This window comes from Dasypus novemcinctus, chromosome 14 (assembly GCF_030445035.2).
Source record: "Dasypus novemcinctus isolate mDasNov1 chromosome 14, mDasNov1.1.hap2, whole genome shotgun sequence".
In the NCBI taxonomy this organism is placed as follows: domain Eukaryota; kingdom Metazoa; phylum Chordata; class Mammalia; order Cingulata; family Dasypodidae; genus Dasypus; species Dasypus novemcinctus.
The window spans coordinates 60,550,337-60,577,355 of record NC_080686.1 but is presented as its reverse complement, the minus strand read 5'-3'; the positions used below and the strand labels follow the sequence as shown (position 1 = coordinate 60,577,355).

Genomic DNA, 27,019 nt, shown 5'->3' with positions numbered 1-27,019 from the left:
TTAAGTAGCAGATTTTAATATTGTATAAAAAATTTCAACTTGTTATACAAGTTCATATGTCCTATGATTTTATGCATACATCCATATACATACATCAAGGTAAAGTTCAATACAAAAAAATAGCTTTTCCTATGGCCAGTGTTCTACAGAAGAAAGACTGTGCAAACTGTTTTGTAGTCAAACAAGATCACAACACTAAGGCAGGAGGGGACAGAAGCAATTATCCACAGTATGTTACAAAATACCTTGAGTAGCTTATTTCTTCTCACTTGATGAACTCATAGAATTCTGATGAAATTTTTTTCCCCTAAATATGTTTATACAAATTAGAGTCTACTTTTTGTCTTTGTTCTATGCCAAACCAGCTTTTTCAGTACAAGTGGTTTACATCACAACATTACAGACTTAATGATAATCTTGAAGTTTGGGGCTGTGAACTGCCTTTGTTGTAATTCTTGCTACAATGACGTGTACACATATGTAGAGCATTTCTAATCTTCATCTGTATCTCAGGCGATTTTCCAGAGCTTCCATTCTCTGTGTCATTTCTTCTAGTAAATCTCAAATTAAGGAAGAAGAATCTGAATTGCCTATTTTGATTTACATTCAAATGCAATTTGATTTATCTATATAAAAAATTTCCCTGAAAAATAAAAGGCTTTGCTTTTTTCCATTTTTATCAAGCATACAAAACCCTGACTTGTATGTTTATAGTAACTCATTTAACACTTGCTATTTCAAGACTTATAAATACTGAAATTATAAATAATTTCAGGTTAAATATTTTTTTTTAACGTTGAACCCAGGTGGCTCAGTTTGAACTTTTTTTTTTCCTTTTTAATTCCATTGTACACCCCGACCCCTGTTGCTTATAAATTAGTTTGCTATAGTGATTGGAAATATGGTGAAGAAAATGATTAGACCTTGAAATATAAGATGTTATGAAGTCAGGAGAGAAGGGAGATGGAGTTTTCACCCATGATGCCAGGTTAGGCCAAGGGGAATGTAGCCTTTAGGAATTCCAACCTATACTCTTTTCTGTGTTTCTTAGCATCTTGTACTTGGTAACTCTCGTGAAGTAAAAAGAATCTCCAGAGGTGGAGGTGGCAAAAGGGAGAGGAAAAGGGCATTAGAATAAGCGTTTGTCTTCTCTGTAAGCTTTCAGACCCTCCACTCACTCCCCTGAAGGCAGAAATAGAGCCCAGATTCATTATCAGTATTAGCCACTGTCAGAGAGGTTATTTTATTTTACTTACACGAGCATATTTCCAACTTTCAGGAAGGAATTTGCTGTATGTTGTTACTTATTATCTAAACCCATTGGCACAGAAGTAGTTCAGAATTAAACCATTTCCCTGTAGACTCTTTAATGCACATTGAGATAGCTATCAGCCGACTTTAGTCAGCTTACTGTAATTAAAGTTCAGAGCAATTGCGAGGGTGTTCAGTGTGTCAAAGCACTGAATCCTCATTTCTCCATTATACCAAAGCATTCCCTTTATTTGAAATATTGTTTTAATGAATCATTGAATCCTGCCATTCCCTCCGTAGAATGTTTCATCTTTTAGAGTGGTGATACAAAAGATCTCTGTTGCCAAGAAAAGCAGTCCTCCAGAAACTGCACACCAATCCAAATGTGGCTGTTGTGCTAAAGGAAAAACTTGGAGTTTAGATTGAGGATTTGGAGTTGTCCTGGGTGGTGCTACAGGGACGGATGCTGGACGTTGTGTGTCCTGCCGTGGCCCACTGGGTGGACTGGGGGAGAGTGTGGACTACAATGTGGACTGTCCATGTGGTGCAGCGGTTCTCCAGAATGTATTCACCAGGTGCAGGGGATGTGCCGTAATGCAGGAAGAGGTTGTTGATGTGGGAGGGGTGGGGGGCATATGGGGACCTCATATTTTTTTAATGTAAATTTAAAAGAAAATAAGAAAACAAACAAACAAAAACCCCACCTCTTCATACTACAACATTCTTTGCCTATACCGGCTATACCTCTGACGCCTTCAGCTTTGGTGTCCATATTCTTCCAGCAGAGAGGAAGTCTTTGCCTACTGACTGGCTGACAGCCCTACAGCTAAACCTCCTAGAACAGCAGATGGCAACTAAGTGTTGGACCCTTGCCTTTAAGCTGTGCCCTTCACGCTCAAACACCTTCCAGGCTAATTTTTTTCTTTTTTTTCTTTTAAGACAATAATTTTTTCTGAAGTTCACTATTGACTTTATGGAAACGACCCCATCAAATATTTGTGAAGTTTTGATAATGTTCTTTGCACTCCACACAATCATAATAGTAAAGGATATAGCGCTGTGTTAATTTTCTTACTTCTTCATTTGCAAGATTCTGGAACATTATAAGGTTTTCACATTTGCATTGATCATGTTTCTCTTCCAAAGGACTTCCTGAGAAAGCAGATGGAAAGTGTTCACCTCTCTACTCCACCACACTTCCAGACATATAATAAAAGGACTGAATCAGCATATGGAGGAAACCATAATGAAAAAAACGTTCCAACTTTTTCTGTGCAGCCAGAAGCAGTAAAGTAAATACCAAGAAAGGGCTGTATATGCTTCAACACTGGAAGTAGCCTTTACTGAGCATTAGCAGGGAGACTATTTGGGTTTCTTTTAGTTTATTTTTTTTAGTCTTCACTTTACATACTTTCCCTTTTTTTCTTACTTCCACTTTTAAACTAAGTTTGCCGGCAAACTGAAAGGCTGATATCACTATACCTAATAGTAATATTTTACCTAGAATTACCTGAAGGTTTTGTTGAATGGTAAAGTTTTTGTGTAGATCTTGAAAGAGTATCATCTTCAAACAGATATCTGTGTTGCACTGCAAAATTAGAACAGGAAAGTAGGTCTTGGATATTTATGGTGACTGGCTTAGATTCTGTAAAGAAAAAAAATAACTGAGGTCAAACTTGCCTAACATGCTTATGGTTATAAAACAGCCATCAGCAGAGTAAAGTACTCAGTATTCCTAGTACATAGATTAACTTTGGGAAAGACTGTCAGCAGAGGTCCTAGTTAACAATACTACTTAAACTTTAGAGAAAGTGTTTCCTATCTGATTGAGGGAAAGAAAAGCCATATTTAACATAAATCATCATAAATATTATCACGTAAATCTCTCACTTCTTAACAACTTTTGTCTGAAGGAAAGCCATAGAATCATCCACTGAAGGTTCTGAAAACACTGCTTTACAAAATTTACCTGTTGGCGGCTGGACCATCTTTGGCAGTTCCCGTGCTGGGGAGTCCTGGCTTCCATTAGAATCTTCCAGAGCTGAGAGGAAAAAGATGGCCAGAAGGAATGACAGTTTTCCACATACACGGGTCCTTTAGAAAGCTGGTCCCAGACCAACTCTTCACCTACCTGCCATAACCCAAGGTATTTCTTCCCCGCCCAACCCACCATATTATTATTTTTTAAATATATTTTTTATGACAGAAGTTGTAAACTTATAAAACAACCATGCACATGCGCAGAATTTCCATATAACACCCTCCATCAACCCACCACACTGTGGTACCATCTGATTGTTACCATATCCATAGTATACATTTGGCTCACATTTTCCATACAGCCTCATTATCAACACAGTACATCTTTCGCATAGATGCAAGAATATATTATTGCTAACCACAGTCCATAGGTCACTCCAGCTGTATTTTTCTTATGCTTCTCCACATTCCCAACACCCTGCAGTAGTGATATACATTTGCTCTAGATCACAAAGGACACTCTTGCATCTGTATCATCAACCAAAATTCTCGTCCACCTCTTGGTTTACTGTGCTATTTCTTTTCAGTTTCTAGATTATTCTCTAGCATTCTGTCAGTTGGCATTTACATACCTAGACTACCATTTTCAGCCACATCCCAATTTATAAACTAGCTGTTACTATGTGTTACCATCCACTCTATACATTCCACACCTGTACAGTAAAGCTAATAAAAACTTCTGCATATGTTAAACATCAGTAGTTCATCTCAGTCCTCCTCTTATCTCTTTTAAGAATCCCCCACCTACCACCAGGTCATCAAGATATTTTCTTACAATTTCTTCTAGAAGTTTTATGGTTCTTGCTTTTATTTTTAGGTTTTTGATCCATTTTGAGTGAATTTTTGGATAAGGTGTGAGATAGGGGTCTTTTCCTTCTTTCAGCTATAGATATCCAATTCTTTCAGCACCATTTGATGAATGGACTGTTCTGCCAGCACCATGTGGGTTTGACAAGCTAGTCAAAAATCACTTGACCGCACATGTGAGGGTCTGTTTCTGAACCCATTTTGTCCCATTGGTCTTTGTGTCTGTCAATATGCCACTACCATGCTGTTTTTACCACTATAGCTTGGTAATATGATTTAAAGTCTGGAGATGAGGGTTCGCTTTTCCTTTTTATGATGTTTCTGGCTATTCAGGACCCCTTATCCTTCCAAATAAATTTGATGATCATGTTTTCTTTCTTTTTTTTTAAATGCTGATGGAATTTTTATTGGGATTGCATTGAAGATGTATATCAATTTGAGTAGAACTGACATCTTAATGTGATATTTAGTCTTCCAATCCATGAGCATCTAATGTTCTTCCAGTTATTTAGGACTTTTTTGATTTCTTTTAACATTGAGTTGCATTTTTTTTAATACAAGTGCTTTACATCATTGCTTAAGTTTATTCCTGACTATTTGAGTTTTACCTGTCATATTTTATTTTCAACACTCTTTTGACACTTTTAGTTACTTTTATTGATCTAATCTTCATTTCTAGACTGTCTTCCAGGCCTCTCTCTCCTGTCTTTTCTTTTTAGGTTCCAGTACACCCTTTAGTATTTCCTGAAAATCTGATCTCTTGCTTAGAAATTCTCTCAGTTTCTGTTTATCTGTGAATATCCTAATCTTGTCCTCATTTTTGAAAGACAGTCCTGGTGGATATAAGATTCTTGGCTGGAAGTTTTTCTCTTGTAGTATCTTAAATATATCAGACCACTGTCTTCGGTGCTCCATGGTTTCTGGTGAGATTAAGACAGCACTTAATCTTATTGGGTATCCCTTATATGTTATTTCTCTCTGTCTTTGGCATTTGACATTCTGATGAGTATGTGTCTTAGATTTGGTTTATTCACATTTTTTCGGATGGGAGTATGTTTTGCTTCTTAGACATGGATATCTATGTCCTTCAATAGGGTTGGGAAATTTTCTACCATTATTTCTTCAAATTTTCCTTCTACTCCTTTTCCCTTCTCTTCTCCTCTGGGACACCCATGACAAATATTTTTTGCATGCCTTATGCTGTCATTTAGTTCCCTGAGAACTTGTTCAATTTTTTCCATTCTTCTCATCTGTTCTTTTGTATGTTCACTTTCAGAGGCCATCTCTTCAAGCTCAAAAATCCTTTCTTCTGCTTCCTCAAATCTGCTATTATATGATTCCTGTGTATATTTAATTTCATTTATTGCACCTTTCATTCCCATAAGATCTGCTTTCAAATTCTTCTTTGTGCTTATCCAGTGTCATCTTAATATCCTTAATCTCTTTAGCCATTTCATTGAATTTATTAAGGAGACTTGTTTGAACATCTATGATTAGTTGTCTCAACTCCTTTGTGTCATCTGGAGGCTTATCTTGTTCCTTTAACTGGGCCATAGCTTCCTGTTTCTTGGTGTGGATTGTAATTTTTGGTTGGTGTCTTGGCATCTGGATTACTAGAGTATTTATTCTGGGTGCAGTTTTTCTCTTTAGTTTAGGGCTTCTTGCCCTTTCTCCCTTGCTGGTTGTGCAGTAGGAGCCAAGATTGTAATTGGTGCTATAAGCTGTGGAGGCTCAAGCTGCCCTCATTGCACCAGGGACCAATGAAGCGTCTCCCAACTTTCTCCTTTGCCAGAGGTAGGGAAAGAGTCACAGCTGTGTGGAATAATCCAAGTCATGCAGGCCTAGACTCTAGTTGCCCAGAGAGACTGATGAAGCTTCATGCCCCTTTTTCCCATGCCTGGGTCTGGGATAGAGCTGCAGGTGTGTGCAGCAATCTATGCAGTGCAGGTCCAAGACGAATGCGGTTGCTCCAGTAGACTTCTGATTTTCAGTCTGTGCCAGCCTAAGGTACCTGCAGTTTCCTGGATAGGCTGGTGCAGGGCCAGCCAGCCTTCTCCCTGCCAGAGGAGGAGCTGAAGCCTAGTCTAGGGCTGCAGGACGATCTGGGTGAAAGAAACTGGTTCCTACTATCACTGTGGTTTTTGGTCAGGCCAGCTTCCCCTTAGGCTGGAGGTGGAGTCAAAATGGTGGCCACTGGCCTCTTTCTGACTTGGGCAGATTCACACCCCAGCTGTTCCCACGTTTATATCTTAGCCAGACGAGTCTACCAATCAGTAGCCAAAATCGGCAGCCAACCATCTCCTCCTCCCCTGTTTTTGGGAAATGGAAGTTCCAATTCCAGCCACAGAATTGCTCCTGGGGCAGCTCATACTGCCAGAGTAGGATAATCACCAGCCTCCACGGCTTGGCTGGCAATTTCCTAGGGAGGCTGGCACAGGTCCCTACAGCTTCCTCCCTGCTGGAGGTCGCAATGGGGCCCAGGCTAGAGCTGCAATCTGACCTGGATGGAAAGAAGTTGTTCCCCACCAGCACTGGGATTTTCAGTCTGCCCCGCTTCTCCTCGTGCCAGGCGCAGAGTTAAGATGGGAGCTCCCGGCCTCTTTCTGACTTGGACAGGCTCAAACTTTAGCTCTTCTCAGGATTATATTTAGCCGCTGAATTTACTCATCAGTAGCTGAAGTTGGTACCCAACCGTCTCTTCCTCCCTGTTTTGGGGAAGTGGAGCTTTCAATTCCAGCCACAGAACAGCTCCCAAGGTGGCTTGTGCTTCCAGTGGAGGATGGGCACTGGCCCCGGGGTGTGGAGCGCTCTATTTACGCGTCTTCTCTGCAGACAGGCAGTCTCCTCCCTCCATTCCTCAAAAGGATGTTGCAGGATGCTCTTCTGGCCTCCTGGAGCCCCCAAACAGGTGCTTCAGCTAGCTTCAGATAGTTCTGGGTGTTTACTAATTGCCCTATAGTAGGATCTGACTTTAGGAGTTCCTCACTCTGCCACCATCTTGCTGGTTGTCCTAGGTATTTCATTTTGTTTGGCAACACCAAAGATTCAAATAAGCAGTCATTTACCACAATAACCCAAGACCACTTTGTGGCAGTTCTCTCAAGTAAAGGAAGCCTGGATCCCTAAAGTGTGTCTTCTTATTTGAGACTGCTGCCAGAAATGTCAAGTCTAGAAGTTAGGCAGAAAAAACTTAAAAGCTGTCAAAAGAACAAGGTGCAGATACAACAGCTCTACTTCAGGCATTTCTCCTTGAACGAAAGAGCTTAGAGGCAAAACATCTCTTCATATTAGAAATCTGAAAGGCCTTTTCCCCCCAATCCCCCGTTCATCTCAGAATCTTTTCCTTCTGGACAGTAAGACACATAACTTATAGTGAGATTTTATTGGTGACTGAACCTGAGATGAGTAAAAGGAAAAATGGGTTTTGGATAGAACTACATGTAAGCATGCCTGTAGTTTGTGAGCTGGAGAAAACAAAAGCACAGAGAACTAGTGTACAAAAAATGTAAATTTTAAAGGGCAGGCTAATGTTCTGTAAACAGAAGTAGTCTATGCAAGGCTGGGCAGGGCATTCTTTAAATTTTCAACAATGGTCTTGAGTACTATCATCTCTTTCCCCTCCAATTACAAGCATATCTTGAAATCCTGCAATATCTCTCCTAATAACATAATGGTTGTTTATTTTATTTATTTTTTTAATTTTTTACCCTTTATTTTTAAAGAAGCTTTAGATTATATAAATGTTACATCAGAAATACAGGGGATTCTCCTAAACCCCACCCCCTCCCCTTCCTGCATTTTCCCCCATTAACAACAACTTTCATTACTGTGGTACATTTGTTACAATTGATGAACCATAATATAACGGTTGTTTGTTTTTTCAAGATTTATTTTTTATTTATTTCTCTTCCCTTCCACCCCCCCCTCCCTAGTCCTCTGCTCTCTGTGTTCATTCGCTGCATGTTCTTCTGTGACCACTTCTATCCTTGTCAGCAGCACCGGTAATCTGTGTTTCTTTTTGTTGCGTCATCTTGTTATGTCAGCTTTCTGTGTGTGCGGTGCCATTCTTGGGCAGGCTGCACTTTCTTTTGTGCTGGGCAGCTCTCCTTATGGGGCACACTGCTTGAACGTGGGGCTCCCCTACATGGGGGACACCCTTGTGTGGCAGGGAATTCCTTGCACACATCAGCACTGCGAATGGGCCAGCTCCACACGGGTCAAGGAGGCCCGGGGTTTGAACTGCAGACCTCCCATGTGGTAGACGGATGCCCTATCCATTGGGCCAAGTCCGCTTCCCTATGGTTGTTTATTAAACGATCATCTCTGTAGGGTTTTTGTGATGATTAAGTATGCCTGTGTGTCAAACACTATCATACTGCTTGGAAGAGAACAAATGCTCAAGCAATGATAGCTATTATTATTTTTTCTTCCCTGATCCACTTTTCCCCTGGGTTGAGAATTTCTTGTTCAAAGGTTCATGCTGCTGTGTGTGCAAACGTCTTTCCTAGACATAAACTATAGTACCTTCACATATGCCTTTCTTTAGTTTTTCACTTATCTCCCCCATTGTGCTGAAGTCTTCAGCATAGAAGAGATGCTTCTCTGTGGGCTCGGAGGCAATCTCTTGTAGTTCTTCCTCAATGGCTTTTCCCACCCCTACGGCATACATAGTTATACCTAAGGAGCAGAGCAAAGGAAGAAGAAGGTAGTTAGAGTTGTATTCCAGCGTCTGGAAGTTGTGTGTGTACTGCTATGAAGACAGCTAGATATTGATGGGAACTTTGAATTGACCTGGGGCCAAGTGAAGCTGCATTCCACTCACTACTCTTGAAAAGACACAGCTTTGTGACGATGTGCCAAGCTGAAAAGGAGAATCTGCAGACCATTAGAAATGTCCAAAGTCAGGAAAAAGAACAAACCCAAGTGCTAACCTTAGATTTCCAAAAGGGATATGGCGTTGCTCCAAAAACTTTTCTAAACAAATGTAATCATTAGACACCCCTGCCTCGTGAAAGTAAATCACAATAAGAACTTAAGTTCTGTTGATTTCCAACATTTTTCAGCACTGATATCTTACTCTGGCTAATTCATTAGATGAGATTTTAAAAATACACATAAAATGGCTCACTAAGTCAAGGGGCAAGAGTTATGCCTTGTTCTAAGTCTGTGAAAGGGCAATAGCCAAGTGCAGCATATTTGTCTGGAAGCCCAGTGATTTCATGATAAATTCCTAAAAAGGATAGCTACTATCTTAAGATTATGTTAACTGTACATAGGAGTAATTAAATTCATCAGAGGATGTCACCAGATAAATCTTGTTGATTCAAGAACCAAATACCCTCTTCTACCACCTACCTTTGGATGATTCATGGATGTTTGAGTGGAGAAAAGGGTAAGGTAGATTGGCCTTCCTGAGATAAATAAAAGGGCTAACCACTGCCTCTGGAGACCAGGACACTTCCCCCAGTGCTTTTTAGAATGCGGGCTGGTGGGGCCCATGGGTTTGTCATGAACTCTAGTAAGCTGACCTCGACTGGAAGCAGAGGAACTGGGTGTGAAGAGCCAGTTTCACAATCCAACCAGATAATTCAGGACAGGAAACTTTTTGTGACTACCATCCTTGGAACTGAAAACAAAATAGTGAATAGTGAGGTAAATGATATCTATAAAATGGCCTGCTTCACAGAGTGACTGAATGTCAATTTGAACCAGCCTTTCTGGGAAGAGCAATGGAGTTCAATGATATTGCTGGTTGCTGCTACTTTCATTGCTTTGTGCACTCACTCAGCAAGTGTTGTTAAGCACCTACTATGTGCCAGACCTGACCTTGGCACTGGATTCATAACGTCTTGGATGAGGCCTTGGTCTGTGCATACCTTTCCCCACCTTTTGGACCTGCGAAAGAACCGTGCCCTGAAAAGGTACTTTCAGAAAGTGGCTTCCAAACTGCTTCAGAGCATGAAGTTTCCTCATCTCCCCAAGGAATCCAGAGGCTGAATTCACCATAACCTGTGTCTACTAAGCCTCTGAGCTTTTGGTTTCCTTTTGCCAAGGGCTGTACTCTTCTGCTGCACCGCACAGCTGTAAAATGAAGGACACCTTCAGCTCCCTCCCTGTATGAGACACAGGGCAGGAAAACCTTGGAGAAGAGATTGAACTTTCCTGAGCAACAAAAGTTTAGGTGAATCATAATCTCTTTCAACTTTTGATTTCCTCAAAAACTAAATTTTACTTCCTGGAAACGCAGGAATAATCTCTCTCCTAGGGCTCTTGTGCTTTCAGAGTGTTCACCTGAAAGAATGATTTTAAAAAATATATCAGTAGAAATTCCCACTGGGAATCTATTTTTAACAAGCTCTTCAGGTGATTCTAAAGCAACCAGACCAGTGTTTGGGAACTGTTGTGTCTATCTGTGTTTAAATAGCATGCTCAGGGTTGATTCTCTCCACAGGAGGTCACACACTGGAGGTCACCCACTGGCTAGTAAAGCAGAGTAGATGACGACCTGGGTGTGGTCTGCGTGGAGACTAACCACCTGGTCTGCAAGACTTTCTCATCCTTTCTCAGAGTACTTTATTTAAGGCCTCTAGGTGGCAGTTTAGTAAAGGTGTGTAAAGGCAGCTGAGAGGAGGCTGTTCTACTTGCCAAAGCTGGCCAGCTGTGAGGCCTGAGTGAGTTTAAGAAACTGGAACCTCGAGTGGGGTAAACCATGTGTCCAGCCCATATTACCGTTGGCCTTGGCTTTACTGGCCCACTCGAAGACGTCATCCTGAGCGCGTCCGTCGGTGAACACGATGACCACTCTGGGTACCCGTGAGGACAGAGGCCTTGCGCCTTCTACTTCTGTAAAACTTTTCTCAAACATGTGTTTCAGGGCCAGCCCAGTCATTGAGCCCTTGCCCATGTATTTCATATGGGCCACGGCTTTTTTCATGTCTTTGGCCGAGCTGAAGTTTCTCAGAGTAAACTCTGTGCGGACCTGAGTTGAATATTGGAGCAGCCCCACTCGAGCAGCCTTGGGGGAGATCGCCAAGGAATCTATAATTCTAGTGACAAACTGCTTCACAATGTCAAAATTATCTTCTCCAAGGCTCTTGGATCCATCAATCACAAAGACCAGGTCAATTGGGCCTTCAGTGCATCCTACATTAATGAAAGGAAAGTTGCATTAGATAGTTAAATAATAAAAAATCACTTATGTACAAGAATAGAAGAAAATTATGATTCAGTTGGAGGCATAACCACTTTGTGGAACTGTCTTTGCCAAAGAATGTTCTTCTTTAGATAATACACAGGACAGATAAGAGATGTGGGGAGAATCATGGAAACAATTTTCATTCTTGCCTTTATGTTTGGCTTGTCCAAATGATAAAAATGGTATTTTTTCATAGCAAAAACATATGTACAAATTGTCTAGGAAACCAAGTCCATACTAAATCCTGTTTCATTGACAGCCAGGTGTGGGAGGGACTGTGTGTAGACTATACTGAAGAGTCTGGCAATACTCAAAGATTCCCGTAACTCCATTCCAGGAGGGTGATGTGGCCCTAGTACTGGCATTCTGACAGAAAATGGAGGAGATTCTTAAAATTCAGCTCAGCCATCACTCTTCCAGGAAGCTTTCCTGGTAACCCAGCTTGTATTAGTTACTCTACATACCCTGGTCCTGATAATTTATTTTTTAAAATTATTTATTGAGCATCTGCTTTGTGTAAGACAGTGGGCAGAGGATTGCAATAGTGACTAAGAAAAAATCTCTGACACCAAGTTGCTTTTAGGTTAGTGAATAGTAATTCGTTAATTATGCCTCTGTCTCCTCCTGTCTGAGAAGTCCTCCTCAGCAAGGATTTGTTTCTGTATCCCCAGTGCCTGGCACATAATAGGTGTTCAATAAATGCTTATTGAAAGACTAGATGAATGAGGTATCCACTGGGTAGCACCCTACTGACCTATTAAAGCTTAATAATGAATCATCATGGCAAATGCTTTTACTCTCCTCTGAAGATTTTGGTTCAGATGGTTGACATTAAAAGAGAGAGAAAAGCTTTACACAAATTCTTAAGCAATCTGAGTGTGGAGAGCCTTTTGTTATTGAGGGCAGCATTACAAAAATGTACAGATCCCAAGTTGATCTTATTTCAAGTGAAGTTTCTAATAGGTGCTATAACATTCTCTTTCATATATTGAGTAGCTATCTAATCTTTGAAAATGAAAGCACAGCAATCTAAGTGAGTAAAGACACACATATGCAAATGTATTTCTATGCCAGGCCCACGTTACTTGCCAATGTAAGTGTGTGTGTGTGCAATTGTGAGCATGAGTATGGAGGTCTTGGGGTCTTCTTTTTCTCCATCAAGTGCCTGTTCTCATTACTCAACCTACTGAGCCCTTATTAGCAAAAGAGGAAATGGTCAATTCAGAGCTTCATCTATATGCATAGCCTGTCCTTGAATCAACCTAGAAAAGATTCTCAGAGGACATGTACATGGCTCTGTAGTAGATTTCAGAAATACTAGAATAATTTTCCAGCAGCAAGCCTATTTTCTCCTCTTCCCTATACACACTTTTCTTACAAAAGGATCAGTGGGAAGCAAATGTGGCTCAAGCAATTGGGCTCTCGCCTACCACATGGGAGGTCTGTGGTTCAGTTCCTGGTACCTCCTAAAGAAGACAGTAAGGTGGTGTGAAAGGCAGACGCAGCAAGCTGATGTAACAAGATGATGCAATAAGAAACACAAGAAGAAAAAACATAATGAGAGACCCAACAAAGCAGGGAGCAGAGGTTCTGGGTGCCTCTTAAAGAGCACGAGCAAGATGGTGAGCTGGTTCAATAGGCAGGCGCGGCAAGGTGATGTGACAACACGATGCAACAAGAGACAAAACAGGAAAAACATAATGAGAGAAACAATAAAGCAGGGAACAGAGGTGGCGTAAGTGAATAGGTGCCTCCCTCCCACATCAGAGGTCCTGGGTTCGGTTCCCAATGCCTCCTAAAGAAGCAAAGAAGATGAACAGACAGAGCAAGTGCAAACAACGAGGGAGTGGGGAGAGAAAAAAAGTAAAACAAATCTACTTTTTTTTTTTTGAAAAAGGAAACCAACATTTGCAGCCTTCACACACAGATGGGGGCCCAGAAGGCTTCCCCAAGGAATGAGAAGTGTCCAGACATTTTTTTTTAGACCCAGGAAGAATGACAGACGGCTCCACCTGCTGGCTTCTTCCTTGAAGGAGGTTCATTCTGACTTTCTTTGGGCATTTTCTCTTGGGTAGTTTTTGGAGCTCTGTTTTGCTTTCAGAATTTAATCTTCACAGAGTTTCAGAATTTCATTGTACAAGATTTATTTAATCCAGCCCCCTGGTGCTTGCTCACATCATCTTACAACTTCCCAACCCAGTGACCATTCAGCCTGGGCCTGAACCCCTCTGCTGATGGGGAACTCATCACCTTACCATCAAAGCAGCTCTGGACAGCTCTGCTGTTGATGATTATAATAGCTATCATTTGGTACACTCTTACTATGTGCCAACACTGGGCTAAAGGCCTTTAAACGCATAATTTCATTTATTCCTCATGACGATGAGGTAAATACTGTGAGGTAAACACTATCATTATCCTTATTTCATAGATGAAGAAATGGGGACTCAGAGACATTAATGAATTTGTCCAAAGTCATACAAGTAGTATGAGTTGGGGTTCAAATCCAAGTCTGTCTGATTCTGAAGCCTGTGCTCTTAGCTAATTAATCACATAGCTTCCCTGATAGAAAGTTTCCTTGTCCTCAGGCTGAGCTGTGGGTTTTCCCCAAGGTACTTTCCCTCCCTGGGGATCATGTATCAAGACGAATGAATGAGGTGGCAGCCACTTTAGTATTTGAAGGGTACTTCAAGTCTTCTTTTTCGACAAAGATCCCCAGTTTTTTCCTTTATTCCTCACTTGATGTGGTACTGAACTCCCTCACCATGATGTTGATCCTCTCTAAATCTTGTTAGTCTTTATCCTTTTCCTTTAATTTTGATTTTCTAAAAAATAATATATGCACAGTGCAAAATTCAAACATTACAAGTGTCTGTCTATCTATCTATCTGACATCCATCTAGAGAATGTATATGTTAGAATCTTTTACAGAATAAACAACATTAACATACTATACAAACCATTCAGCACCATGCTTTTTTTCACTTAAAATACCTTGGCAACCATTCTATATTAGTACATCTAGAGCTACTTTGTTCTTTTTAACAGCTCCATAGTATTCTACTGTATGGAAGTACTATAATTTATTTAACCAGTCTCTTATGGATGGACACTAATTTATCATTGCCTACCACAGCAAGGTATCATAGCTTTAATTCCTTAATATATATTTTCCTTTTATGGCTTCTATACTTCATGTGATATTTATCAAGGTCTTCTCTATTCAGATTATAAAATAATTATCTCAGGAATTCTTCTCTTACTTTTGTGGTTTTATTATCTTTCTAATGTTTAAACCTTTGATCCATCATCTCTCTCTCTCTAAAGCGTGATGCCCAGAACTGAATATAATTCCCTAACACAAAACAGAACATAATTTCTACCTCCCTCATTCCAGATATTCTTATCCAGCCTAAGATCACTTTACCCTTTTGACTGATAATGAGCTTAGAAAGTTTTTTCACAGGTGTACTGATTAAGCTCTGTCTTCCCCACTGTCTCATATTTATGAGAGAAACAGAGGTGAGGGATTTGTTCCCTAAAAATATTCCAAAAAGCAGTTACTCCAAAACTAAATCAAAGCAGAGAGCCAAGTTCAGATCACTCACTCTTGCACCGTCTTCCGTCCTCGGCTAGAACGTATCCCTGTGAGCATTTGCAGATGTATGAATGGCCGTTATTAACACAAGTGTGTTCACAGCCATGGCGGGTCGATTTGCAGACGTCCTTCCCTGAGGAAAATGTGGGGAGTTGAACAATCCCATCAGTGTAGAAATAAGTTGGGCTGAATAGTCATGTAAGGGGCCATCACTGAAGCAATCCATTTTTAAAAACCGATCTCTACTCCAGCCTTTATAACATTTCATTTTCAGTCTAATACTCAGGATAGGCTGTGCTAAGGGAAAAGCTCCTCTAAGAAAGCTCTCACTTCCTCCAGCCTGGATGGTGAGGTGAGCAATAGGGTTCCTGGTTTTATTGTTCGTTTTTAGAATTGTTACGTGTGCTTTGGGTTTTGATTTTCCTGAGCTTCTGATTTTTTTGCACACATATACCAAACACTCCAGTTTTGATTATCTAAGGACCATTTCTCATCTATGAGGTGCTTTTATACCCTTCAAAATATTTACAGGGGAATGGATGTAGATCAAATGGTTGAGCACCTACGTCCCATGTACGAGGTCCCAGGTTCAATCCCTGGTTCTGTCTAAAAACAAAACAAATGAAAAAAACCAACTCATATTGGCAAGTGGATGTAGCTCAGTGTTCGAGCACCTGCTTCCCACGTATGCTTCCCATGCAGTCCCAGGTTCAATCCCCAATGCTGCCTAAAAAAAACAAAGTATTTACAGCCCTTAATCACCACAATATCCTGTGGAGGAAAGCAGGGATAATCGTACCTAACTTAAAAATGAAGAAACAGATTCTCAAAAAGTTTCACAGAGTTGCCCAAAGTCATCCAGCAAGTTGATGACACAGCTGAGGCAAGGAATCTTCTGAGACTGATCACAGTTCTTCCTCCTCCATGTCATAAAAGCCTAGGGTTCTCCTCTGTCATTAGCTCTCTAAAAGGAGACACTTCATGCAATATTGGAAGCAGTGACTACAGACCCTTGTAGAAAGTGAGAAAGTAGAAGTTGATACAGTAGCTCAATTGGTTGTGCAATAAATGCACTGTGTAAGTAAATGGTGTGTGTGCATGCACACATTTACACAAACACAGGCGTGAACAAACTGATCAGACTGACATCATAGTATCTCCAGAACGGTAAGCAAGGGATCCACAGAAGGGACACCCAGCGTGAAGGAAGACCTAGGATTATGCAGGGAGCTCTGGAGCAGGAAAGCAGTAGCATCTCAAGAGTCAGGTGCCCGAGCAGGACATGTGGGTAAAGGTAGGAGCCCCTCTTCCTGGATTAAGAATGAGGACAGTGAGTTCCATTCAAGGAGTCTTGTAAGTAAATTCCCAAAAATCAACCTCAGAAGCAAATGAATTAATTTTGCCTCTAATTTAAAAGGGCCGTTTTACCCATCGGGGCAGAGTGTCAAAATCAAGTAGACAGTGTCAAGATCCCTCGGAGTTGGGGATTAACAGTTCAGAATCTTACAGAGGAGAAAAAAATCCTGCCCTGTATTCTTCTAATGTCCACGCACTGAGCTAGTGTGTCCATGTCCCTCTCTTCCTTTGGGAACCATATATCTTTTAGCAAAAGCCAAACGCAATCCCAGAGTCACCTTCAAATAAACTCTCAGAGTCTGTTCTGAGTGATCTACAGAAGCAAATGATAGAATGGATAAATAAAATCCACAATCTCTTTAGCTCCTCTCCCTCTCTCTACCCGTTTATAAGAAAAATCACTCTAATTATATTTCTTCAAACCCTGTAGTGATTGATGCAGAGATTTTCATGCAGTCTGACTAGTCAGGCACAGTGCTAGGAACTGGGCATCCCCTGTCTATCATGGAAAGGGCCAAAATGAAAACAAGCGAAGGGAATGACAACCCCAGGCCCTCGACTGAGAATTCCTGAAGAACTACGGGTGGGCTGAACTGATCATTAGCAAACCCCTTCGGAGCACCCAACACGGGAATCTCTAACTGTGACACTGGTAATGAAAGAAGCTTTTAAAGATTAAATTAAGTTCCATAACCATCTGGACCACATGGTTGGAAAAGCTCTTCTCTACCTCAAGGCTACTTACTTCTGCAGCGTTTCCCATCTTGCAAGAGCTGGAATCCCTGCAAGCACTTGCAGACGTACGATTCATCACTGTTCACACAAATGTGCTCACAGCCGTGGTCTACTGCTTGGCAGACATCTTTCCCTGAGGACAGCAGAGCAAGTCAGCATAATTTCACCAACAGCAATTTTACATGAGCTTCACCTTGGAGGACCATCCATCTCAGTCACTGACTCTGGTACCACAGTGAGCTCAGTGATATACAGGGCAGAAAGGTAAAAATGAGGACAGAGTTTAGTGACTGTCATTTGGGCTAACTCTTCAAACTTTCCTTACTACTATCACCATCATCATTCACCAGCACCTACTTTGGTGTCTCATAAAAATGCAATCCATCAACAGCTTTCTGCAACCTTAGCTTCTGATATTGGAATGGAAACACTGTTGGTATGATTACTTAAGGGATTAAACATCAATTTAGCTTAGCAGCACTGAAGTCTATTTTTGGTTTTGTCCCTGACTTAATATGTCACTTAAGGGATTCACTTAAGCCCTTGGAGTCCTACCTAGCTTTACTGTCTGAGAAACGAGAGTAATAATTCCAGTTACACATCTTTTCTTCAAATACCATCAATCTGAGTTTCTTTTTGCAAAGTGCTTTGAGATGCGTGAGAAGAATATGGCTGATAGGGATGAAAATCACTTGCTCAGGGTTACAAATTCCCTTTTGATTATCTGGGATGTGTCTTAAGATTTACATTAGAATTTTACTTGAAGTCTGCTTGTCTTGGGCAAGCTTGTCTTGGCCCCATCTAAGAGGCTTTGCTTTCCAAAATGTAAGACTGGCCTTATTGGAAAGTGGACTCTGTGAGGGATTTGTGCCACCAAAATGACAACAACAACATTATTAAAGATAAACAGAGGCTCAGAGAAGCTAAGCAACTCTCCAAGATAATAAATAGTAGAGCTAGAAGGTGCATCTTGGATTTAAGACTGTACATTTTTCCACTAGAATACTATTTCTTGTCACAGAGCCTGAATTATCAACGTCAGTTTCAGCTCTGGCAGTGACTTTTTTATTTCTGCTTTCTTTTCAATAGATTATTTTGTAGAACAGTTTTAGATTTCAGAAAAACTGAGAAGATAGTCATTGTTCCCATATTATACTATAGGTCCTTATTAACAATTTATATTAGTATGGTACATTTGTTATAATACTGATACATTATTATTAACTAAAGGCCACCGTTTGTTTAGATTTCACCTTTTTCTGATCCAGGATCCAGCATTACATTTAGTTGTCATGTGGCATAGACCTTTTTTTTTTTTTTTTTTTTTTAAGGTACTGGGACTGGGGTTGAACCCAGGACCTCATATATGGGAAGCCAGCACTCAACCACTGAACTGCATCAGCTCCCCTGAGTTGGTTTCTTCGTCTGTTTGTTTGGTTGGTTTTTAGGAGGTACCAGGGATTGAACCTGGGACCTTGTACATGGGAAGCAGGCACTCAGCCACTTGAGCTACATCTGCTCTCTAGACTTTTGAGAGCAACTGATTTACATAAAGATCAGTATGGTGGACTTAATGCCATGGTCAAACACAATAATGTGGAGCTCCAATAAAAACTTACTTCTGCATGTTTTCCCATCTTCACGGAGTATGAAACCTTCCAAGCATTGGCACACAAAAGAGTCTTCACTGCTGACACATGAATGTTCACAACCATGGTTCCCCAAAGCACAGGAGTCCAATGCTGAGCAACAAATTGGGGTTACGGAAACAGAAGAAAATGATCAGACATTTCAATTCAATCTTAAAAAATATTTCCAACACTTTAAATTTAAAAAGCATCTTATCTCATACTACACATTTCAAAAAGAAAGACTGTCCATTAGTAAATATTTTAATACATAAAGAGCATATACCAATAAAACAATATAACCACCTTCAGAGGAAAAATGAACAAAAAACATGGACAATTTATAAAAAGAGAGATATAAATGACCTATAAATATTAGAAATAAGTTCAACCTCATTGGTTACTATATAACTATAATATCAACTTATTTACTTATCTACTTATGTATGTATAAACGTATCACACTTAGGTAATTAATTCATTCCTATATTCATTCAGTCAACCAATATTTATTGACTCCTCCTATGAGCCAGGCACTGTTCTAGGCTCTGGGGATATAACAGTGAATAAAACAAAGCTTCTGCTTTTGTGAAGCTAACATTTGGCAGTGGGGATAGGGTGAGTGGGGTGCATGGAAGACAAACAATAGACAAACAAATAAATGATATGCCAGGTGGGAAAAGTGCTATGGAGAAAAACGAAGCAGGATGAGGGGGATAGAAGGTTTTCTACTATGAAAATTGAGGGTAATTAGATCCACCTCGCAGGGTTTTTTTGAGGAATTATTTTACATGAGAACTTTGTGCGATAGATGCTGCTAGCCAGCTGGTCCCTCTCACTCTCTCCCACACACCAGACTTGCAGAATGCACAAATCATATTTTTTCAGCAAAATGTCCAATTTCTGCATGTCAGAAACATTCTGGGTCACTCAAAAATTAAAGAAAACCACACGTGGTAAATTCAAGAATACCAAGGGTGACTGTAGTTAACTGCCTAACCACAAGTTCTGACCCCTTTCTAGCTAATGAAATCTGGAAGCCAACTTGGAGACAGCTTCTCCTCAGAGCCAATGTTACTCGCCTGGAGCAAAATGCTTCAGTCGTTTCCTAACAAAGAGAGCCCCCCGTCCCTGACTCACTGCCACGGGGTGCCTTTGGCCTGGGGAGATGGTGGGTGCTCTAGCGCATGTTTATTGGACATTTACTCTGTACCAAGCACTGTCATCATTTTGTGGCTCCAGGAACTTGGAGATGAACAGGTCCAACTCCTTTATTGATTATGATTATTTATTTATTTATTCCCCCCCTCCCCCATTGTTTGTGCTCACTGTCTGCTCTCTGTGCCCATGTGCTGTGTGGTTTTTCTGTTTCTGCTTGTTTTTTCTTCTCATCTTTCTCTTTAGGAGAGACCGAGAACTGATCCCAGGACCTTCCAGTGTGGGAGAGAGGCACTCAATTGCTTGAGCCACCTCAGCTCCCTGGTCTGCTGCATCTCTCACTGTCTCTCCTCTGTGTCTCCTTTTTTTGGTCATCTTGCTGCACCAGGGCTCCACCGTGCGGGCCGCCAGCTCGCCTTTACCAGGAGGCCCTGGGAATCGGACCCAGGGCCTCCCATATGGTAGACGGGAGCCCAATTGCTTGAGCCACATCTGCCTCCCTCCTTCATTTTAAAGTTGAGGAAACTGATGTCCAGAGAGGGGAAGTGACCTCCCCAAGGTGCTTTAACTTGCAGAGGTAAATTGCTTAGCTGTAGTGGGGGGAGATGGGAGACTAGATTTCAAATCTGTCACCTCCATGTTCTCTGGTGGAGCTGCACATCCACTGATCATCACAGTAGAGTGTGCTCAGACAGCCTGCCTGATTCTTAAAAGACAATCTAAAATTGTTTTCTCAATGACGCTAGGCCTCCAAGTAGTTGAATGTCCCTCTCAAGGCTGTGGGTGATCTGTCCCACATGCTTCTCCAGGCTCATCTCTCCTCAGTTTCCCTCTTGCATTCCATACTCAACACACTCAACCTCCTGCAGCTCCCTCTCTGGATTCTGGGCTTGCATATGCTGCTTCTTACACCTGGGAAGCACCCAGCATACTGAGGGTACACAGGTACACAGATGCACAGTAAGAAATGGAAGAGAAAAGGAATAAAGGAGCCAAGAGCTTAAAGAAGTACCTAGAATCAAATCCACAGAAGAGAGGTAGGACAGGCCAACTAGGAACCATCACTTAAATGCAATGGGTGAAAGGGGTTATGAGAAATCTCAGGGAGCAGGAGGAAAACATTTTCTCTCTAAAAGAAGGGCAGTCTTCCACTCACACTTAGGAGGCTGGTACACAAATGAACAGAGTCTGCAGTATGTTATCCGGATGATGGTAAGTCTCAGGATCTAGGACAGGTTTTTAGGACCCATGCCTACCATCCCTGCATGTTGACACAGGCTGTGTTCATCACATCTGGAACCCAGATCTGGTGAGTCATGTACGTCTGCGGTGAAGCAAGCGTGGTCTAACATGCTCTGTGGACTCACACCTCTGCAGCCAGACAGAACGATCCTGTGTCTGGGGCTCCGCATAGGAGATTATGCAAACCAATCCCGGCCCCAGAGGGAGAAAGCCACAGGCTTGCTTGCCAAGAGGGTAACCGAAGGCTGAGAGATAGCATTACACCATTTTCCTGACTTTTCTTATACTAAAACTAGGAACGGCTAATCATTTGTTAACTCCATATAAGGCTTTTCTCAAATAACCCAAGAAGCAGCAGGTCTGAGAGAGGTACTTTTCAGGGGCATCTCCAAGAGGAGAGAGATACTGAAGTTAGGGAACCTGGGGTCTAGTCTTGGCTCTGCCACGGACCCCAGGGCCATCTTGGAGGCATCAGTTTCCTCCCTGTGCCCTATTTCCCACAAAAGAAATGGAAGACCTCTAAGCTTCCTTCTCTTTCGGGCACCCTATGATGTGAATACATGGGGTGAAGGTGGACTCCTCCTCTCACTCCCCAAGGCTTGCTCAGGGTTGTTTCAGCCCTGGCAGGCCCTGGCCCATCCCTTGCGGTGGCTGGATGAGGAATATGCCCTGTGGCTGAGGCTCAGTCCCCCCTCGGCGTCCTCTACTTGCCAGCAGAAGGGAGGGTCTCTCCCCTTTCTGTCCCCCCACCCCGACCCCAAGGCCAGCAGGCCTGGCCCTGGGAGGTGGTTCTCCAGCAGTGGTGCAAGGTGCTACCTTGGTCCCTCAGGCTGAGGGGAGTCTCCTGGTGGAGCGGCCAGACTCTAACGAGAGTACCTTAGGCACTTTACAAGCCCACAAAGCACTCTGACAAACCTCCCTGCCTCATGCCACACAGCGACCCTGAGAAAGAAGCAGAAAGGATCATTCCCAGTGGACAGATGAGGAAAAGGACCCGGAGGGGCTCAGCGTGGAAATGACAGGATTTAAACCCAAACTCTGGGCTTCTGGGTCAATACTCCAACTATGCCTCACCATTTCTTGGAACCCAACACAGAGGGCAATGGGATGAAGCAGGTCCAGGAGAGCACAGTGGAGAGGGCTGAACTGAGCTGTGGGGTCCGAGGAGAGGAGCCCCCTTTGGGTGGGAAGGGTAGTAAGCTCCTCAGGGGGGTGCCGCTAGCTACAGGCTGGGTTTCCATCAGCAGGGGTGGGGTCTCCTAAGTGCAGACCAGACAGGCTGGAAGGCGAGGGCTTGCTCAGAGACAGAGGGAGTGGCCAGTCTGTCTCAAGGGCAGGAGAATCCAGGGAAGACGTAGGGTGAGGCTGAAGAGGTGGAGAAGGTGTTCTCCTAAATCGCCAAATGGAGGGCTACAGATTTATTTGGGAAGATGGTGGAGAATCCCTAAAGGTCTTTGGGCAGGGAGCAGACGCTGTGCTAGGTGCCATGGGATACAAAGACAGGTGGTCCCTGCATCCCTTGCTTGCTGTTCGATGTCACTGAACCAGACCCTGGGAACTCAGACTCCAAACAAGACCAGGTCTCTGGCCTTCAGGAGCTCACAGGCCAGTGGGCTGTGCTCCCTGCACATCTGGCCTGTGGAGTCTGTCTTGGCACTGGGATGCACTTCTACAAGGTCTACTCCAGGGGAATTTCCAGGAGCTGGAGGCAGGGAGGAGGCCAGCTATAGCTGGTAGAAAAGCCAATTTCACCTCCCCATCTCTGTCCCCCCAATCTGTCTAACTGCTCAGGCAATGAAGGTCCCCTAGGGAAAATATAGACAGTTGCATATATTTGGGGGTGGGGGTGGGGGAGGTACAGAGGCCAGAGAGCCCAAGGGGAGCAGGAGGCACCTGCAGGGACCTGGGGGTAAGAGTGCCCACTTCCTTCTAGGGCCTTGGGAACCTGCACCTGGTCTCCATGCTTCAGAGAACCCTCCTAAAGGTGAGTGAAGGGTCCTTCAAACCATCTGCTGTCAAGGCTCTAGGTCCCAGCTGCCTTGATGAAGGGTGAAGGATGCCCTTATCTGTGGGCCAGGCCCGGCGGACCCCCTGCTGGTTTCTCCATACACAGCGCAGCAGAGTATACAAAAAAGGTGAAGTCACGTCATCTGGCTCTTTGTCATCTGGCGTAGAGCTGGGGAACATACATCCAAACCCCTAGTTAACTACGGCTAGATTGAAAACAGCCCAGCATTCCAGGATATGGCAGCCAGGCTGAATCATCCTGGGCAGACAGAAAGTCTTCAATTAGGGAACAGCTCAAGGCATATGTATCAGCTAGTGGGTAAAATGATATCTCTCATGTACCATTCCCCCAGGACAATTCTAACCCATCTGATTAACTCACTGGTTCTCATATAGACACAAGCTTATATAAACATATACAGAACAAAATTCACTTTTAATTGCATTGCTGGATGTTTACTCATATGGAAAACGTCACTGTGCCATTAGTTACAAACACACTTTAAATTAGAAAATGGAGAACATTTGAAAGTGTCAGTGGCAGAACCCAGATGTGGACGTCGTGGAGGTTGTAAAGGGAAGAGGGATGCCATTTGTTTGGAAAGGCCCATGAGAATTTCCTAGAAGTCATGCAACCAACTTAGTCCTGATTATCTGCAGAGAAAGGGCATGAATAATCTAAGAAGACGGAAAATTAAAACAAACCAATGACAAACCTTGCATCTGGCTTTGGCATGCATCGAAATGCAGACGCGATTGGACACACACATCCTCCCTCTGTCCCCCAGTGCCCCGCCCCGCCCTGCACTGGCTATAGCAACCATCTGGGAGGCAGTTGGGCAGGAAGCCACAACCAAGTCATTAAATGGATAGCCCATTTGCCGAGACTCAAGAATCTATCCCGGGATTTTCTCACATGTGGTACAATGAGAGAGGCAGACCCCGTTCTGGAGTCAGTTCACCTACCCGTGTGAATGGACAATGCAAAAGGTGGATACATTAGATTGTAGCCACAATGCTTTCAGTGGTTTTACAACCAGAAAGAACAGCAGGATGGGGAAGGTCAATTAACAGCCTTTTTCCTTCATTTCTGATCGTTTCTCTCTACACGACTTTTTCCAATTCTTTATCTTGGTCCACTTGGAAACAGGATTGCAGGGCAACAAACAAAGCATTCTTAAGTGAAGGAGGGAGGTAGGTTTGGGAACTTGTTTTATTAATGGAGACAGGAGTTGGGACCAGCTGCACGGAAATATGTACCCAGGAAACATCACTGCCAACCTCACCATCTGTGGCCAGATTATCAGATGGGGCAGGGGAGTGTGGGATTTCTCAGGAGCCTCCCCTTCTCCCAGAACTGACTTTGGAATTACAGAGACCTGAGTTTGAACCCACCACCTTAGCCTCTTAACTTCATCTGAGCTGCAGTTTCCTCACCTGTAAAACGGGGATGCCACACGGTTGCTGGAACGCAATGCTGTATGAGCCTAGCACAATGCGTGGCAGGTAGTCAGTGGTCAGCAAAGAGTCTGCATTACTGTTATTCACAGGCAAAGCCGGCTGATGGCCAGCAGAGAGAGCTAAGAAATACACCTCTGCCCAGCTTCAGAATGACAGTGAAATGGGGGTTGTGGGGAGGAAGTATGGGGCAAGGGAGAATCAGCCGCCAGGGCCCAGATCACTGAGCCACACGGTGACTCACATGCGGGTCCAGCGATCCCGAAGAGAGGACACATGGGCTCAGGCCCCTGTGCGTCAGCACTCCCATGCCCACAGGCCACTGCACCAGGTCCTGCTTGTCACAGCACCTCACAACACTCACGTGCACACGTTTTCCCATCGCTGCGGAGCACGTGCCCTTCAGGACACTGGCAGGCGAAGGATCTGTCCGTGTTGACGCAGGAGTATTCACAACCATGGTCGCTCAGCAAGCAGTAATCCACCCCTGCCAAACCAAATAGCCGGGTCAGGCCTCCGGGCTGCTGCTGCTGGGAGTGAAGCTGGAACCGGCCATCGCGCTTGGGCCCCCACACCCCTCTGATTGCATGCAGTCCCCAGAGGACACCCCGTGAGCAGGGGCAGGGGCAGGGGCAGCAGGGACCCCAGGCTGCATGCTCTTTGCACGCCTGGGACAGGCGTTTTCCCTTTGAGGGTGGCTCCCTGGGGAGTGGGGAGGAGGGGCTCACTGGAACAGGTCTTGAGGTCCTCGTTGATGACGAAGCCTTCGGAGCACTGGCAGACGAAGGACTCCTCCGTGTTCAGGCACAGCTGCTCACAGCCATGGTCGTTCTCCGCGCAGTGGTTCACCCCTGCGTTGGTCACACATGTGAACCGCGAAGGAACAGGGGACAACGCCCACCCACCGAGTCCCTTGGGGGCTATTTCACTTCACTGGGATCAAAATGAGCCCTGGGGAAGGTTTCATTCCGTGCCCTGGGCTCTCTGGAAAATCGACCTTATTTGTTTTTTCTCCCCATTTCTCTTTTGGAAGAGTAAAGCACATACAACTAGTACCGAGGAATGTCTGCCCTTGGTACTAATAATAACGGCTCTCCTGGCATCCCTGGAAAGCAGAAACGATTCCCATTTCACAGAGAGGAAACAGGTGGCTTGCCCAAAGCCTTCCAGCTGATAGAGCAGTGATTAGGAATGAGGGTTCTCGCATCAAGCTACTGGGACTCAAACCCCACTCCACCACTTCCTGGCTGGGAGACTGGCCAGTCCTGACTTGAGCGATGGGGATGGGGATGGTTTCTTTCTTATAGGACTATGGTGAGAAGGAGATGAGGTGATACGTGGCCTGACACACAGTAACCACTCCATGGCCGCTTATTGCTATTAAGTTGTGCTGAATATGAATTAATTGTATAGCTTCATTTCTATTTGAAAAAGATAAAGATTTTTCCTCCCATAACCAGGACACACAAATGCAGAAAACAAACCCACAACGGGCCTGCGTGTGTGGCCCATCCTGGCACCCAATGCCGCCCAGATGGCTCCGCTGGGCAGCGAGCACTGAGGACAGTGAACACACAGCTGCGGCGAACGGCTCCCACAGACAGCTCGCCCTGCAGGCTGCCTCCCAGATGGAGAAGGGGCACCCCCAGAGAACGGAGGGACACTGGAGGCCTTGTGCAGGGCCACCTGGTGGGCCTCTTCACTCCCCCAGACCTGGAGCCGGTGCCTTCCCCAACATTCCACTGGTGGCTACACCTTCTGCAAACACTTGCAGGATCTCGGGGCCAGATGCCAGTGTTCACATTCTGGGTGCACCACACCCGCCATGTGACCCTGGGAAAGTTACTTCATCTTTCAGAGCTGCTGTGTTCCCATTTTTAAAAAGGGACACAAACATAGCAGCCTCATTGGGTTGTTGTGAGGATAAAATGGATTAGTGCATGGAAAGTGCTCAGTGGGGCTTGTCTTTGTTATGGCCTGGGGCTCCCTGAGCTCTCAGGGGTGGCAGAATATCATGGCTTTCTCTGGAGACCCCCTAGCCAGAAATGGCTTGGTTTATACTTCCTTAGGGTGTCCTTCTTATTAGATTCCAGTGAGGAAGGAGGGCTGTGCTCTCCTCTGGTCTCTTCTGAGATCCTCTGGGCTCCCGCAGGACGTGACGGGGTCTAGGTGGGTTCATCCATGCCATGCCCAGCCTGCCCCCAGACACCTGCCAGGGCCACCAAATGGCAGGCCCCAGACTCCCGGTAGAAGGCAGGATCTACACGGATGCAGCTTCAACAAGGGTGTCTCCTTATTGAATGGAAGATCTGCTCTCCACCAGCTTCTCCTGAGGACTCAGAGACACCCCGCAGGGCACCCCAAGTTACTGGCTCAAAAGTTCTTTGGCCTTTGAGGTCAGTGCTTAGAAAACCCGGTTAAGGTACTTTGTTCCCTCTGAAGACTGAAGGGAAACAACTTTTCCTGAGGACTGCTCTGTACCTAATACTTCATCTGTGAAACTTCCCTTTCTGGCAGTTTGGGGTCCAAATGCTGAACAGCTGC

At 43.8% G+C, this 27,019-nt stretch overlaps 1 protein-coding gene across 6 annotated transcripts in view; it reads right to left on the bottom strand.

Moving 5' to 3' along the window:
- Window positions 1-27,019, bottom strand: part of MATN2 (matrilin 2) — a 142,376-nt gene continuing 115,357 nt past the window's right edge. Inside the window, exons 9-19 of one of the 6 annotated variants that reach the window (XM_058275761.2) lie at window positions 25,204-25,326; window positions 24,840-24,962; window positions 18,602-18,724; window positions 16,993-17,115; window positions 14,902-15,024; window positions 10,828-11,241; window positions 8,623-8,775; window positions 3,221-3,292; window positions 2,762-2,896; window positions 2,305-2,403; window positions 1-554 (exon numbers count right to left, since the gene is read on the bottom strand). In XM_058275761.2, coding sequence (XP_058131744.1) covers window positions 499-554; window positions 2,305-2,403; window positions 2,762-2,896; window positions 3,221-3,292; window positions 8,623-8,775; window positions 10,828-11,241; window positions 14,902-15,024; window positions 16,993-17,115; window positions 18,602-18,724; window positions 24,840-24,962; window positions 25,204-25,326 — 1,544 coding nt within the window. In that variant the 3' untranslated portion in view covers window positions 1-498. The remainder of the gene's footprint in view (window positions 555-2,304; window positions 2,404-2,761; window positions 2,897-3,220; window positions 3,293-8,622; window positions 8,776-10,827; window positions 11,242-14,901; window positions 15,025-16,992; window positions 17,116-18,601; window positions 18,725-24,839; window positions 24,963-25,203; window positions 25,327-27,019) is intronic. The other 5 variants (XM_058275762.2, XM_058275763.2, XM_058275765.2 and 2 more) reach the window with 5 other exon arrangements.